At 38.7% G+C, this 15052-nt stretch overlaps 1 protein-coding gene across 8 annotated transcripts in view; it reads left to right on the top strand.

The window, feature by feature from the left end:
• agtpbp1 (ATP/GTP binding carboxypeptidase 1) overlaps nucleotides 1–15052 on the top strand; it is a 340116-nt gene that overhangs the window by 231071 nt on the left and 93993 nt on the right. For all 8 annotated transcript variants that reach the window (XM_043713129.1, XM_043713111.1, XM_043713092.1 and 5 more), the window contains 2 exons: nucleotides 8028–8115; nucleotides 14455–14599. In XM_043713129.1, coding sequence (XP_043569064.1) covers nucleotides 8028–8115; nucleotides 14455–14599 — 233 coding nt within the window. The remainder of the gene's footprint in view (nucleotides 1–8027; nucleotides 8116–14454; nucleotides 14600–15052) is intronic.

The following is a 15052-nucleotide window of genomic DNA, read 5'->3' as shown; positions in this document are numbered from 1 at the left end:
GATGTGTGTGTGCCAACTCTGCAAAGGTGTTTGATAAAGGAGCACTTAATACATTTATTAGCAAAACTGAAGTCCTTGGTAGTAAATGAACAGTGGCTGCTTGGAAATCAGGTCACGAACAAAAAGAGGAGAGTTACAGATAATGTTTGCATTTTAAATTGGATTCCGTATTGGGATAGCTGAGCATTTTAGTTTTTTTTTATTAACCTGTGTTTGTGAATCCAAGTCGCCTTTACAAAGATTCCAGATGACATGAAACTCAGAAATGAAGGAAACAATGAGGTGGATAGAAGTAGACATACAAAAGACATAGTGATGAAATCAGTATGTGTATGACATAATTGTAATTTAGTGACCTGATTGATTTTCTTCCTATGAAAATCAATGTCGGCTAAGAGGTCCAATTTTAAAGGAGGTACAAGAACAGAGATACTTGGTGTAAATGCACACAAGTCTTTGCACATGGTAGGACATGTTGAGAAAGTTGTTCGAAAGACGTTTGAGATCCTATACTTTGTGAAAAGTGAGGAAGTTATAAAACACTGTTTAGGTCCTGGCTAGTTTAATCTGTCTAACTCTGCATCATGCACTTTAAGAACGATGTCAAAGCATTGGAGAAGCTACAGAGAAGATTTTAATGAAGCGGTACCAACATCTTAGGCGTCTTATATCTTGTGCAGTAGGATTATTTTTCCTGGAGCAGAAACCAGGAGAGATTTGGCTAAAGTGTTAAAATCATTAAGGTTAAGTAGGGAGTAACTGTTTCCAGTGGCAAAATTATAAGTAAGCAAATGACACAGATTGAAGATAATTGGCAAAATAATCAAAAATGACATCAAGAAAAATAAATACTGCATGCAGTGACTTCTGATGATTTATTATGCAGTGCTGAAGAATGTCACAACAATACATTTGATAATAGTTTGAAAGGAAATTAGATGCATACTTGAAATGGAAAAAATTGCAAAGCTATTTTTAAAGAACAGAGGACGGCATCTAATTAAATTGATCTTCCAAATTGCAAACAAAGGCACAGTGTTGTCCAGTCTGTGACTGTGCTGTAACTGATTTACCTATTTTGATTTCTCATTTCTGTGTTTTACTCACCATCCTACTACCTTTATGTGTCTTTGTCACATCTCGCCATCTTTCCTTTTTTACTTTCTTTAATATGCTGCAACTTTCTTTTATTTATGACAAGAGTTACATTTGGAATATTAACTCATCTGTTCTCTCCACAGAGACTGCCAGACTTGCTATGTTTCCTATTGTTTCAAATTTCTGGCATCTGTAGATATTTTGTTTTGTATTTACAACTTTGACATAAGTGAATTGAACTAAACTTTGCATAAGTACCAAAATGTAACTGTACATGAAATTCAAGTATAAGATTTCCCCATGTAGTGAGTTTGTTGAGAAGATTAAATTATTCCCTTGTTAAAATAAAACTTAAAATGAGACAAACCTGACATAGTTTCTTGAAGTATTTATTTTATCCGTATTGCTATTAATCATTCATTCAACAAATAAATAATATTTTACAGTTGGATTACCAGAAGGTGAATCATTTTCAAATTTTACACTATTCAATTTAAAGCAAATCCCTAAAGGCCATGGAGGCAGATATGTCAATCCACTAATATATATTTCAACATGTTATTTAAAACCACTGCTGTGACATGAGATGTCCATTTCATAGTGGTACATCAGTCCAACTTGAACTACGGGGAAGGGGTAAAACAACCTTAGAATGGACAGCTATTTATTCTAATGAATGAGAATATTATAATGTAGCTTTATATTGGTGATTTGTTCATCTAATCTCTGGTCAGATAATTTGCTGAAGCTCAACCTGATTCATCAGCATTCTTCCTAAATGTCTGAAATGGTATTATTGAGATATTCAACTTTTGGATGATTGTCCGTGTGATTCTTTGTAGCTCGTAGTATATGTGCTAAAAAGATAATACCATAATAAACAAAACACAAGTTAAAATAGTTTATAATGCCTTACCATGGTTTGGGAGGGAGTGGGGGGTTGTGGAAGGTGGTGTGGCAGGAGCAGCAGCATTTTTCTGTGCCTCTGCACTGCAGTTTGTCTACCAAAGCAGCATGAGGAAGAGTCCTGACATTTGCTTTACTTCCTTAAAATATCAGCTTTCTCCACCAAAGATGAAAGTCTTAGTTAACACATTTCTTTTCCTCTGGCTTAAATGTGAAGTTTTCATTACTAAACGTAAATTATCAAACATAAATGGGAATAGTGCTGGAAACTATAGTGATAAGTTATGATGAACTACCTTATTGAATATACTGTACTGCTGGAAAGGATGTTGCCTCCAGAGAGCATCAGGTCACAGTTGAATTGGAAGCTAGGACAGCATGCATGACAGAGCAGATTATTTGAAGGCCTTGTGGGCTAACAGACTCTAATTGTATACTGTCTTTTTGTGGTATTGTTACATTGTAAATGATTATTTTAAGTAATCAGTTCTTGTGAAACTAACTATAGTTAAAATAATGCTGTGAATTACTGATAGAAAACTAAAATTGTGTTTGTCCGAGAGCTGAAGCTTGCAATTTGATTTATCGTGATTTGTTGAACATATGCAGGGTGACTGAAGTAATATTCCTTCTCGTGTTGAGACAGGCAGTACAAATTCCATTCTCTTGCTTTCACAAATTAGTTTTAAATGTTATGTAAAGATCTGAAGTAGTATCTATAATTTCTTAAAACTGAAGTGAATTTGAAAATTCAGATCACAATTTGCCATTTTAAATTGCCTAGATGTACTGTTAGTAACTGCTACCCAGGAATATCTGTGCCAGCGGATCTGAAACAATTTATCATGGTTGATAGAAGGCTATATTCATTGGTCAGATCATCGTGCTTAGGATTTATTTGCCTTAAAATGGTTGGTAGTGCCAAATGCTATACAAGTGGTACCACTTTGTATTAAAGCTTTTTGTAACTTGACTCTGAATAATTTTATTTCTTAACGAAGGTCTTATAAGTAATCACTTTGAATCAGAATTTGGGAGAATATGATCAATTGGCTTTTCCAGTTCTTTTAAGTTTCAAATCCGATTTAAATAATGGAGCTGATACTGTGTTGTGAATCTGAAAGACACCAAAATACTGGAAGCCCGTGAGGTTTACTAAGAGAAAGAAAGTCCAGTTTTCTTTTCACAGCATTCTAAAATCATTTGAAGAATATGGCAGAAATCAGCTATCATGAGATGGGATTCCCCACTTTCCAATCCACCTATACCACACAGGGCTACACTCTACAACTGGAGCTTCATAACATAACTTTATTCACCAGCATTGACTGAGAGAGTAGGATTTTGTGCAGCTCCACTCAGTGTGTTTTTAGCAGAGAGTAGTCACTTACAATAGTTTCCACTTTCCTGCCCTCCATTGTGCCAACTCCCTTATTGAACGCTGGTACTGCCAAGACTGATGGAGTTATTAGACAAACAGATTGGCTGGAAGATCTCAAGGATGGAATTTCCTCCAATTAAGGGGTGGAAGTTCATCAGAGCCATAGAGATATACAGAACGGAAACAGATCCTTCGGTCGAACTCGTCCGTGCTGACCAGATATCCTAATCTAATTTAGTCCCATTTGCCAGCACTTGACTCATAACCTCCAAATCCTTCCTATTCATATACTCATCCAGATGCCTTTTAAATGCTGTAATTGTACCAGCCTCCTCCACTTCCTCTGGCAGCTCATTCCATACATGTACCTCCCTCTGTGTGGAAACATTGCCCCTTAGGTCCCTTTTATATCTTTCCCCTCTCACCCTAAACCTATGCCCTCTAGTTCTGGACTCCGTGACCCAGGGAAAAGACTTTGCCTATTTGCCCTATCCATGTCTCTCATAATTTTGTAAACCTCTATACGGTCACCCCTCAGCCTTCGACACTCCAGGGAAAACAGCCCCAGCCTGTTCAGCCTCTCCCTGTAGCTCAAATCCTCCAACCCTGGCAACATCGTTGTAAATCTTTTCTGAACCCTTTCAAGTTTCACAACATCTTTCCGATAGGAAGGAGACCAGAATTGCATGCGATATTCCAACAGTGGCCTAACCATTGTCCTGTACAGCCACAACATGACATCCCAACTCCTGTACTCAATACTCTGACCAATAAAGGAAAGCATACCAAATATCTCCTTCACTATCCTATCTACCTGTGATTCTACTTCCAAGGCACTATGAATCTTCACTCCAAGGTCTCTTTGTTCAGCAACACTTCCGAGGACCTTACCATTAAGTGTACAAGTCCTGCTAAGATTTGCTTTTCCAAAATGCAGCACTTTACATTTATTTAAATTAAACCCCATCTGCCATTCCTCAGCCCATTGGCCCATCTGATCAAGATCCCATTGTACTCTGAGGTAACCTTCATCATTGTCCACTGACATCTCCAATTTTAGTCTCATCTGCAAACTTGCTAACTATACCTCCTATGTTCACATCCAAATAATTTATATAAATGCAGTGGACCCAACACCGATCCTTGTGGCACACCACTGGTCACAAGCCTCCAGTCTGAAAACAACCCTCCACCACTACCCTCTGTCTTCTACCTTCGAGCCAGTTCTGTATCCAAATGGATATTCTCCCTGTATTCTATGATATCTAACTTTGCTAATCAGTCTCCCATGAGGTACCTTGTCGAACACCTTACTGAAGTCCATACACATCACATCTCCCACTCTGCCCTCATCAATCCTCTTCGTTACATCTTCAAAAAGCTCAATCATGTTGATGAGACATGATTTCCCATGCACAAAGCCATGTTGACTATCCCTAATCAGTCCTTGCCTTTCCAAATACATGTTAATCCTGTCCCTCAGAATTCCCTCCAATTTCTCAAGTCATCCAGCTTTCCTACACCTACCAGCCTTTCCTTTTACTCTAACTGGAATATACTGCCTCTGGACTCTCATTGTTTCATTTTTGAAGGCTTCCCATTTTCCAGCCATCCCTTTACCTGCGAACATCTACCCCCATCAGCTTTTCAAAGTTCTTGCCTAAAACCATCAAATTAGCCTTCCTCCACTTTAGAACTTCAATTTTTAGATCTGGTCTATCCTTTTCTATCACAGTTATGGTCGTTGGCCAAGATGTTCCTCACTGACACCTCAGTCACTTGCCCTGTCTTATTTCCCAAGAGTAGGTCAAGTTTTGCACCTTCTCTAGTAGGTACATCCACATCCTGAATCAACATTTTCTTGTACACGTTTAACAAATTCCTCTTCATCTAAACCTTTAACACTATGGCAGTCCCAGTCTATGTTTGGAAAGTTAAAATCCCCTGCCATAACCACCCTATTATTCTTACAATAACTGAAATCTCCTTCCAAAATTTTTTCAATTTCCTGCTAACTATTGGGGGGTCTATAATACAATTTCAGTAAGGTGATCATCCCTTTCTTATTTCTCAGTTTCCCCCAAATAACTTGCCTGGATGTATCCCCAGGAGTATCCTTCCTGGGTACAGGGGTAATGCTATCCCTTATCAAAAATGCCACTCCCCCTCCTTTCTTGCTCCCTTTTTATCCTTCCTATAGCATTTGTATCCTGGGATATTAAACTGCCAGTACTGTCCATCCCTGAGCCATGTTTCTGTAATTGCTATGATATCCCAGTCCCATGTTCCTAACCATGCCCTGAGTTCATCTGTCTTCCCTGTTATTTATCAGTCCTACCGTGGCCTCTGCTTTGTTCCTGCCTGCCCTGACTGTTTGACTCGCTTCTTTTCCCAGCGTACCAATCTCAGATTGATCTCTTTCCTCACTATTTCCCTGGGTCTGCCCCCACCAACTTTACTAGCTTAAATCCTCCTGAGCAGCTCGAGCAAATCTCACTGGCAGTATATTATTCCCCTTCCAATTCTGGTGCAATCCGTCCATCTTGTACAGGTTACTTCTACCCCAGAAGAGATTCCAATGATCCAAAAATGTGAACCCTCCTCCCCTGCACCAGCTCCTCAGCCATGCATTCATCTGCTGTATCCTCCTATTCTTACCCACACTAGCTCGTAGCATTGGCAGTAATCCAGATATTACTACACTCAAGGGCCTCCTTTTTAAATTTCTGCCTTCAGAATCTCATCCTTTTCCCTTCCTGTGTCATTAGTTCCTATGTGTACAATGACCTCCTGCTGGTCCAGCTCTCCTTTGAGAACATTCTGTACCCTCTCTGAGATATCCTTGATCCTGGCACCATGGAGGTAACATATCATTCTGATTGTTCACTGCTGGCCACAGAAATGTCTGTCTGTGCCTCTGACTAGAGAGTTCCCTACAACAGTCAATCGCTTGGAACCCAACATACCCCTCATTACATTAGAGTCAGTCTCGATAGCAGAAACTTGCCTCTTTGTACTGTATACCCCTGAGAGTCCATCACCCCCTACATTTTCCAAAACAGCATACTCATTTGTATCTGTGGCTTTTCTCCTTTCCTATAACTGCCATCCATCACACCCCCTAGCTCTTGTAAATTCCTCATTGCCTCAAACTGGCGCTCCAACTGATTCATGCAATCTGAAAGGATTCCCAACCAAAGACACTTCCTGCAGACATAATCATCAGTAACATGCAAACTCTCCCTAAACTCCCACATCCGACTGGAAGACCACATCACTCTACTAAAGGCCATCTTTGCTCCTTCACAATCTACAGACCCAAAATATAGCACCATCTTTTTGCTCCTAAAAACAAAGCAGTGCTCCAGGCTAATTTAGTACTTATGTTTTATATTCTAAAAATATACTCATTAGACAGATCTCAATAAAACATGTAATCAAGAAAGAACCCACTCTGCTCACTACTGTAGACTTGCAGCAAGGCTACACTTAGAAACTATGCACTTAGCTGTTCCTATGCTGTGAGCTGTCCCACACAGGTGCCTCCAAGCTCTGCTGTGAATTTCGTTTGTTTGTTAATTTTTCCTAGATGCACTCTGATGTCCAGAGCAGCAGACAGCAAAGTCAGTAACTGTGCAGATACACCTGTGTGTCAGTTAGCAGTGTAGGTTTCTCTCTCTCTCTCTCTCTCTCTCTCTCTCTCTCTCTCTCTCTCTCTCTCTCTCTCTCTCCCTCACTGACCATGTAGTTGCTGCCTTTTGTCTGTCCTCCTCCTTTTGAAAGTGCTGTTGTTTTGTTTTTTTCTCCCCAAAGTTTCAAAACAGTGCAATAGCATGTTAAACAGTAATTGCTATTCCTGGAATTTGAGGAAGTCACCTCCAATATCTCAAAAAAAGAGCAGCTCTTGCAGCCACAATTTTTCTTGTCCTCCATCTTGGATTACCCAGAATCCTTTAACCAACTTTGCCCACTTGAGGTGCACACATGCACCCATAAAATGCATCCCAAAGTCTTTAAGGAACCAGAATTCTGGCCCTTTTATTTAGCATGCAGCTTTAGGTCGACAGAATTCAGACGTTCTATGAGCTATCATCATGACCAAATCAACCTAGTCTCACTGATAGTGTGCAGATTTAAGTCTGCCGATACCACCATCCTGTATAATACTTAGTCCTGTCCTGCTCTGTTGCAATGTCACAATATGTAATAGTGTAAATCAGCCAACAGTTTGATATTAATTGTTATTGAATCTGCACGGTAAATTCTGCAGTCAATCTTAAATCCTTCTTGCCCCTTCACCCCGGCTCCCAACTCCTACCCATGGCAGTTGTCTACAGCCACTTTCATTATCACACAGTGGCAAATGCAGTCACGTATGCTGTGTGTGATAGAAATGCACTAACATTTTTAAAAACTTTAAATGTATTATTTGTTAGTACACTGCAATTTTCTTTCCTTGAATTTTTTGTTAGTAAAATAAAGGTCTTAATAACATGATGAATGAATAAAGAATAGAGGATAAATTCTGCACTGTTGCAGTTGTGAAATGTACCTGATGGACAAGCAGTTTATTAATAATATTTATATTATTAATCTTTTTACATGAACAAGAAAATTTTAAACCTTTATTTTCTTTTTGAAGGTATGCATCCCATAATGTATTCTGTCCAAGAAGCCATGCTAGGAAGACCGCAGTGGATTCGAGCTGGCACAGATATCTGTTATTACAAGTATGTGCTGTATTTTTGTCGAATAACAATCTGATTTTTCAAGTAATTTTCTATTTTTCTTACTGCACTGTGCATAAAAAGTAATTAAATGTAGTTTGAGTTTTTATATTGCCACAACATTGAAATTGTTGATTTTTAAGAGAATTGTAATTTGTCATACTTCAGCTTCACTTGTTTCTTGCAATAATTTTCCCAGCATTCATTCTTCTGTTGGAGCCAATTGCTTTGTTATATAGTTATTGATACACTTACTGTTGGCTGTTGGGTGGTTTGATAGTTTTACTTATGAGCAATCTCAGATCTTCCTAATTTTTGTCAGAAATTGTGGCCTCCGTTAACATTACAAGATAGATATAGATTAAAATATTTTGAATTGTATTCATCATAACTGAAATGCAAGAAAATATTTAAGCAACAAGAGAGTAACTTGTACAGCACGAGAAGAGGGTGCATGGGGATGTAGTAGAATCTGTTAAGTCTTAGTTAATTGATTAAGTTCAAATCTGCAATAGGAAAACCGTTTCCAATTAGTCCTGATTCCACTAAGAAAATTACCTAAACCAATTCTGCATATGCTGAATATTATATTTAAACACGCATCCTGTTCTTTGTAGATAAAACAAACATGTCCACAGATTACACTTCTTCCAGTGAGAAAAGAGCTAAAAAGATACCCAATCCCTGCCCATCTTCATTGGATCAATCAGAGTCAACACATTTGATTTTAAATTAACTGAGACAGTTAATAGTTCCGGTTGCGTCTTCATACCAATCATAGTCCAACCAATTAACACCCTGTTCTTGTGCTGTATAAATTATTGGTTGAACATTATTTCCCTTTTAGAAATCTATGCTCTGTCTTCCTAATCAATCCCTCTCTTCCCATGTAACTATTAATTCTATCCTGAAACAAAAACAGAAATTGCTGGAAAATGTCAGCAACATCTGTGGAGAGAAATCAATTTTTGTTTTTGGTCCTGTGACACTACTTCAGAATTAGTAGCTGGGGAAAGGTGTATTTTTTTTATGCAGGAGATTGGGGTGGGAGTGGGAAAGGAGTAAACTATAGGTGGCAATAGAACTGAAAGGGAGAGGAAAAACAGTTGGACAGACAAAGGAGTGGATAACGATTAGGCTAGGAGTATGAATCACTACTAATGGAGACAATTGGTAGCTAACAGTGGGTAGTGTAATACAGAAGATCATGTGATAACAAGGCCTGTTATGTGGGAGTTGCAGTGAGGACATGGGAGAAGGTGCTTCAAGCCATAAAAATTGTTGAGCTTGATATTGAGTCCAGTGAGACTATAGAGTTCCCAAGTGGAAAATGAGGTATTGTTCTTCCAGCTTATGCCACCCCTCCTTCCTTTACTATCTTTTCTGAATATCTTGAATCCAGGAATATTTATCATCCAGTTTTGCCCTTACTTGTACCAGGTTTCTGTAATCATCACAGGCTGTTGACTGGTTAGTCTGCTGGTCTGGTTGATAAGTCCTGTACCAGATTGTGCACTAGTGGGAGTGCACCAAAGCCCCTCTGAGAGCACATTAAATCTTGTATCTTGTTTTCGTTCTAGAAGAAGTGAAGTTTTATCCTCATGTAAAAGTTTCAGCCTCAGGCGACTGACTGTGTGGAGTTTGCACGTTCTCCCCGTGTCTGCGTGGGTTTCCTCCGGGTGCTCCGGTTTCCTCCCACAATCCAAAAGATGAATTGGCCATGCTAAATTGCCCGTAGTGTTAGGTAAGGGGTAAATGTAGGGGTAGGGGTATGGGCGGGTTGCGCTTCGGTGGGGCGGTGTGGACTTGTTGGGCCGAAGGGCCTGTTTCCACACTGTAAGTAATCTAATCTAATCTAATCTAATCTAAAAGTATGTGAATTTTCAAACAAAATTGCAAACAGCTGGACCTTTTTTTTGCAGGCAAACATATTTTGGTACACGTTAAATGATACTGGAGGCACAAGAATTAAGTTATGTATTGCAGAATAATCAATTCGGCAAAGGCATTGCAGCATTAAATAGAACATAGAACAGTACAGCACAATACAGGCCGTTTGGCTCACAATGTTGTACTGAGCATTTATGTTATCTAATCGAGCATTTATGTTAATCTAACCTACAGCCCCCTCAATTTACTGCCATCCATGTGCTTGTCCAACAGTCGCTTAAATGTCCCTAATGTCTCTGACTCTACTACCACTGCTGGCAGTGCATTCCACGCACACACCACTCTCTGCGTAAAGAACCTACCTCTGACATCTCTCCTATACCTTCCCCCAATCACCTTAAAATTATGACCCCTCGTGACACCCAGTTCTGCCCTGGAGAAAAAGCCATTTAGATGGACTTGTTCTTCTGCCAGGATCTTTTTCTAAAAACTGATATTCACAATTTGCTGTGATTACTGTCTTTCCTGATAGCATTAATGACCATTGTGCTTAGTTGTTGCACTCAAATTCCAGTAGTAGTGTCAAGTTTATATGGTTATCAAATGAAATGTATTGATACCTCCTTGATGTAGAGGGACACTTGGCATGTGACTGATGCATATTCAAGCATCTTTCTGAAAAAATCCAGTTTTGATCTTGCTAGCTGCCTAGGCGTGGTCCACATTCTGCGCGAATTCAAAAGCTCACCTTCTTAAAAATTCAACGTATTTTTCTAATCAACCTGTTTAAAGATGTTATGACACACCTCCGGAGCAGGTGGGACCTTAACCTAGGTCTCCTGGTCCAGAGATTGGGACTCTACTACTGTGCAACAAATGGGTCCTAAACAGTTTTTTTTTTAATTTAGACTATTTTTCTAATCAACCTGTTCAGAGCTGTTATTTTACACCCTTGGAGCAGGTGAAACTTGAACCATTGGTTCAGGGATAAGGACACTGCCACTGCACCACAAGACAGCCCTCATCAGGTTACTCTTTTTGCTTTTTACTCTTCATTGATTTCGGTAAATTGCACAAACACTTGCAGGTAGGTGTTAACTCCCTCTGTTGTTTCATTGATTGCTAACAATGACTGTTAACTTACACAGCTATTACTTATTCTTTTTGGTAAGTGCTTATATTCTGGTTGGTAAAATTACAACAATGAAGATAATTTTAATTCTGACATTTAGGAGGATCTAAAAATAAAACAATCAGAAAGTATTAGAAACATTCCAGATCAAGCAACAGGAAACAAGTTAGCATTTCCAAATTTTCAACCATTTACCTGAAATTACCGGTCTTTCTATTTGATTTATCTTTAGTCAAAGTTATGGTGTTCTGCTATGAGCTGTTTGTTTTGTTTTACAAACAACTTCATAAAATGACTGCAAAGAACATTTATTATTGTTATACAGTTCACCTGCAATTTTCTGTGTTGTGAAGTTGCTCCATTAGCATATCAGGTATCCCCTAAAATGAGACATTACGTTCAGGCAAGTTCTGAACATACAAATATCTTTTTAGTGAAATATAAATTCCTGCAAAGGCAATTATCCTTTCCCTTGGAAAGGAAATTTGACACTATATTCCAATTGAGGCCAGATAAGTGTTTCCTAACAGTTCATCATAACCTCCTTGTGTTGTACTTTTCTGCCTTTATTTATAAAGCTCAGAGTCCTGTATGGCTTGTTAATCAGTTTCTCAAACTCTTATGATCCCTTCAAAGAATTTGACCCTTTCTGTCCTTTATGGATTAGGACAGTGTTAGCATATTAGAATAATTAAAGCCCCATATTATAGGTAATCTGTCGATTTTCCATCTCTCATTTTACAGTTATTCCTGTCTTTTCCACTAGCTTATGATCAATAATAAAGTACAGTTGTGAAACAGTACCTCTGCATGTTTATTAACTCTAACCAACTAGATCTAGGAAGTTGAAGCAAAAATATCTCTAACCTTTCATCAGCAAAATGATAGAAGGGATTGTCAACATACTATCAAGTGGCATTTGCTCAGCCCTGAAGAAGGGCTTGTGCCCGAAACGTTGATTCTCCTGTTCCCTGGATGCTGCCTGACCTGCTGCGCTTTTCCAGCAACACATTTTCAGCTTTGCTCAGCAATAACCTGCTCCTTGATAGTCAGTTGGGTTCTGCCAGAACTACTTAGTTTCTGATCTCATTACAGCTTGATCTAAACATGGGCAAAAGAACTAAACTCCAGATGTGAGGTGAGAATGACTGTCTTTGACATCAAGGCAGTGTTTGAATGTGACAGCAAGGATGCGATGCAGAAATGGAGTTGGTGGGGTCAGGGCAATGTTCTACGCTTGTTGGAAGCAAACCTAGCACAAAGATTTGGAGATGCCGGTGTTGGACTGGGGTGTACAAAGCTAAAAATCACACAACACCAGGTGTTGTGTGATTTCTAGCACAAAGAAGGATAGCTGTGGTTGTTGGAGATCAATCTTAACAGTCCAAGTTATGTTCCTTCAGATTTATTTTCTTCTGCACACACTTCCGAGGTCTGTGTATGACAAAACCTCCAAATCTGGAAATCAATGCTGGTGAACAGTGTTGGCATGCCATTTGACATGCACAGACCCATGGAGAGGATACTGAAGCAGTCTGTGTCCATTTGCAGCAAGATCTGGATAACCATTAATGACATGAACATCACTGACCATCTCCCACTACCAATATCTCTGGGGGTTACATTGACCAGAAACTAAAATGGACTAGCCATATACTGCAGACACAGAGTGGATCAGAGCCTAGGAAGTTTGTGGCAAGTAACTTACCTCTTAACACTGCTAAGCCTGTCCATTGTCTACAAGGCACAGATCAGGAGTGAGTTGGAATATTCTCCACTTGCCTGTTTCATTGCAGCTCCAACAACTCTGAATTAGTTCAGGACAATCATTTAGGGCAATCTAATGTTTTTTGCATAGTACCTTATCCACCACTTAAACATTCACTTGCACACTTTCACAAACACTCACTGATGTGAGGTGGCACCATTGTGTACCATCTGTAAAATGCAATGTAGCAACGCATTAAAGCTCCTTTGACAGTACTGTCCAAAAGCGTGTATTGTGAGCATGGGCTAGCTGGATACCATCAGTAACTTGCTTGTTGGGAACAGCTGAAATGATTTACCAGTTTTTTTTTTCAGACATATTACATTTTTAACCAGTATCAGACTCTCCTGCACTATTCATTTGGTGTGGTAGGTAGAATGTCTTTTTGGCTTGACAGCAGCATCTTGTTAGTGGCAAACACACTTTTGTTGTATTGCACCGTAACAGAGTAGAACAGTTAGCTTAACCTGTTGCTCAGCGCTGTGAGATATGTCACACTTTACGTTTTGTGATTAATCACATTACATAAGTGAAATAGAATGTACACCTTTCAGGTTCAAAAATGATAGCTGTTCCAAACAAGCAAGGCGTGTGCTTGCAAAACTCACACGTTGTCCAGCACTGGATGTGATTCCATGTTTGGAGAACATTTTCGAAATAATCCAGAAAATGCAAATAATTATGTTGAAAATCAATTTAAGATTATCATTTGGACCCAACACCCAGTATTTTCTATTTTTGTACACATGCATGTACTGGAAGCTAAGTATGTTATCACACATTTTCATGTTCTTTGTGCACAAAAAGAACATTTGTATGCATTGTCGAGAGTGTGGTGCTGGAAAAGTACGGCAGGATTTCTGTTGAAGGGCTTATGCCCGAAACGTCAATTTTCCTGCTCCTCAGATGCTGCCTGACCTGCTGTGCTTTTCCAGGACCGCACTCTTGACTCTGATCTCCAGCATCTGCAGTTCTCACTTTCTGTCATTTGTATGCATTATTCAAAATACATTACAGTCATTCTCTGATTCTTTTCTCAGGATAATGCATTGCTAACTCAGTCAATCTGGCTATTTAAGACTATAAACAAAGCTTGGAACGTAATTTTCAGTCACCATGAATCGGCACATTCTCTACGGCAATGCCTCAACCAATCAGAATGTACTTGCCAACCAATCAGCACTTTTCTCTCATATAGTATTAACATTGGTCTCCTTTTAATCTTGTTAACTTTTCAGGTCAATTACTTTTAATGAGATGAATTGTTAACTGTTTCCCTTCACAGGTGTTGCCTGACCTACTGAAACACCCAGTATTTTCCATTTTTGTATTAAATTTCCAGCATAGGAAGTCTGCTTTCCATTTGACATGACTGTATGATTCTTTTCACCGTACATTGGTTATCATACCATGTTAAATAATAATGACATATAGTTTCATTAGTAGTAGTGTTCAGTGATCTTTGTACCATTGGTGCTTCGAAAAGAGCAACTTAAATGGCCAACTATGTGGTTTAAAAAAGATTTTAATACGATTATGCCTTTCTTTGTAGGAATCATTTTTCCAGAAGTTCAATAGCAGCTGGGGGTCAAAAAGGAAAATCTTATTACACGCTGACATTTACGATGAACTTTGCCCATAAAGATGATGTGTGCTATTTTGCTTACCACTATCCATATACATACTCTACCTTGCAGGTAATATTCATAGTGTAATGTACAGAATGATAATTTTTAATCAGTTGAAATGTGTAACATAGCAATTAATTGCCTATTATGCGGCATGTGGTTGCTTTAACTCAGAACTCTTTATTTACATTCATGGCTATTTAAGAAGCCGTATCCTGAAATCTCTTAGAAATACCACAAGTTGCTTTAGGTGCAGATAGATTTTCATATTGAATATATGTTAAGCTGATGACTTCGTTATAGAACTTGTGTTTTGAATTGCATTTTGCTGAAAGATCTTACATAATTGAGAACCTCAGCTTTTTTTTAAAAAACGTTCAATGCCTTTGAGTTTTCTCAAATTATTGACTACTCAAGTCCTAATTTGATTTTTAACTTACATTGAATGGAGATGGAATAAAATAACCTAGTGAGTGACTAGACATACAGTACTGCATATTTCTCTTGCCTTGAATCATCATG

Source organism: Chiloscyllium plagiosum, chromosome 2 (genome assembly GCF_004010195.1).
Source record: "Chiloscyllium plagiosum isolate BGI_BamShark_2017 chromosome 2, ASM401019v2, whole genome shotgun sequence".
Classification (NCBI taxonomy): domain Eukaryota; kingdom Metazoa; phylum Chordata; class Chondrichthyes; order Orectolobiformes; family Hemiscylliidae; genus Chiloscyllium; species Chiloscyllium plagiosum.
Note: the sequence above shows the minus strand (reverse complement) of the source record. Positions and strands in the feature narration are given on the sequence as shown.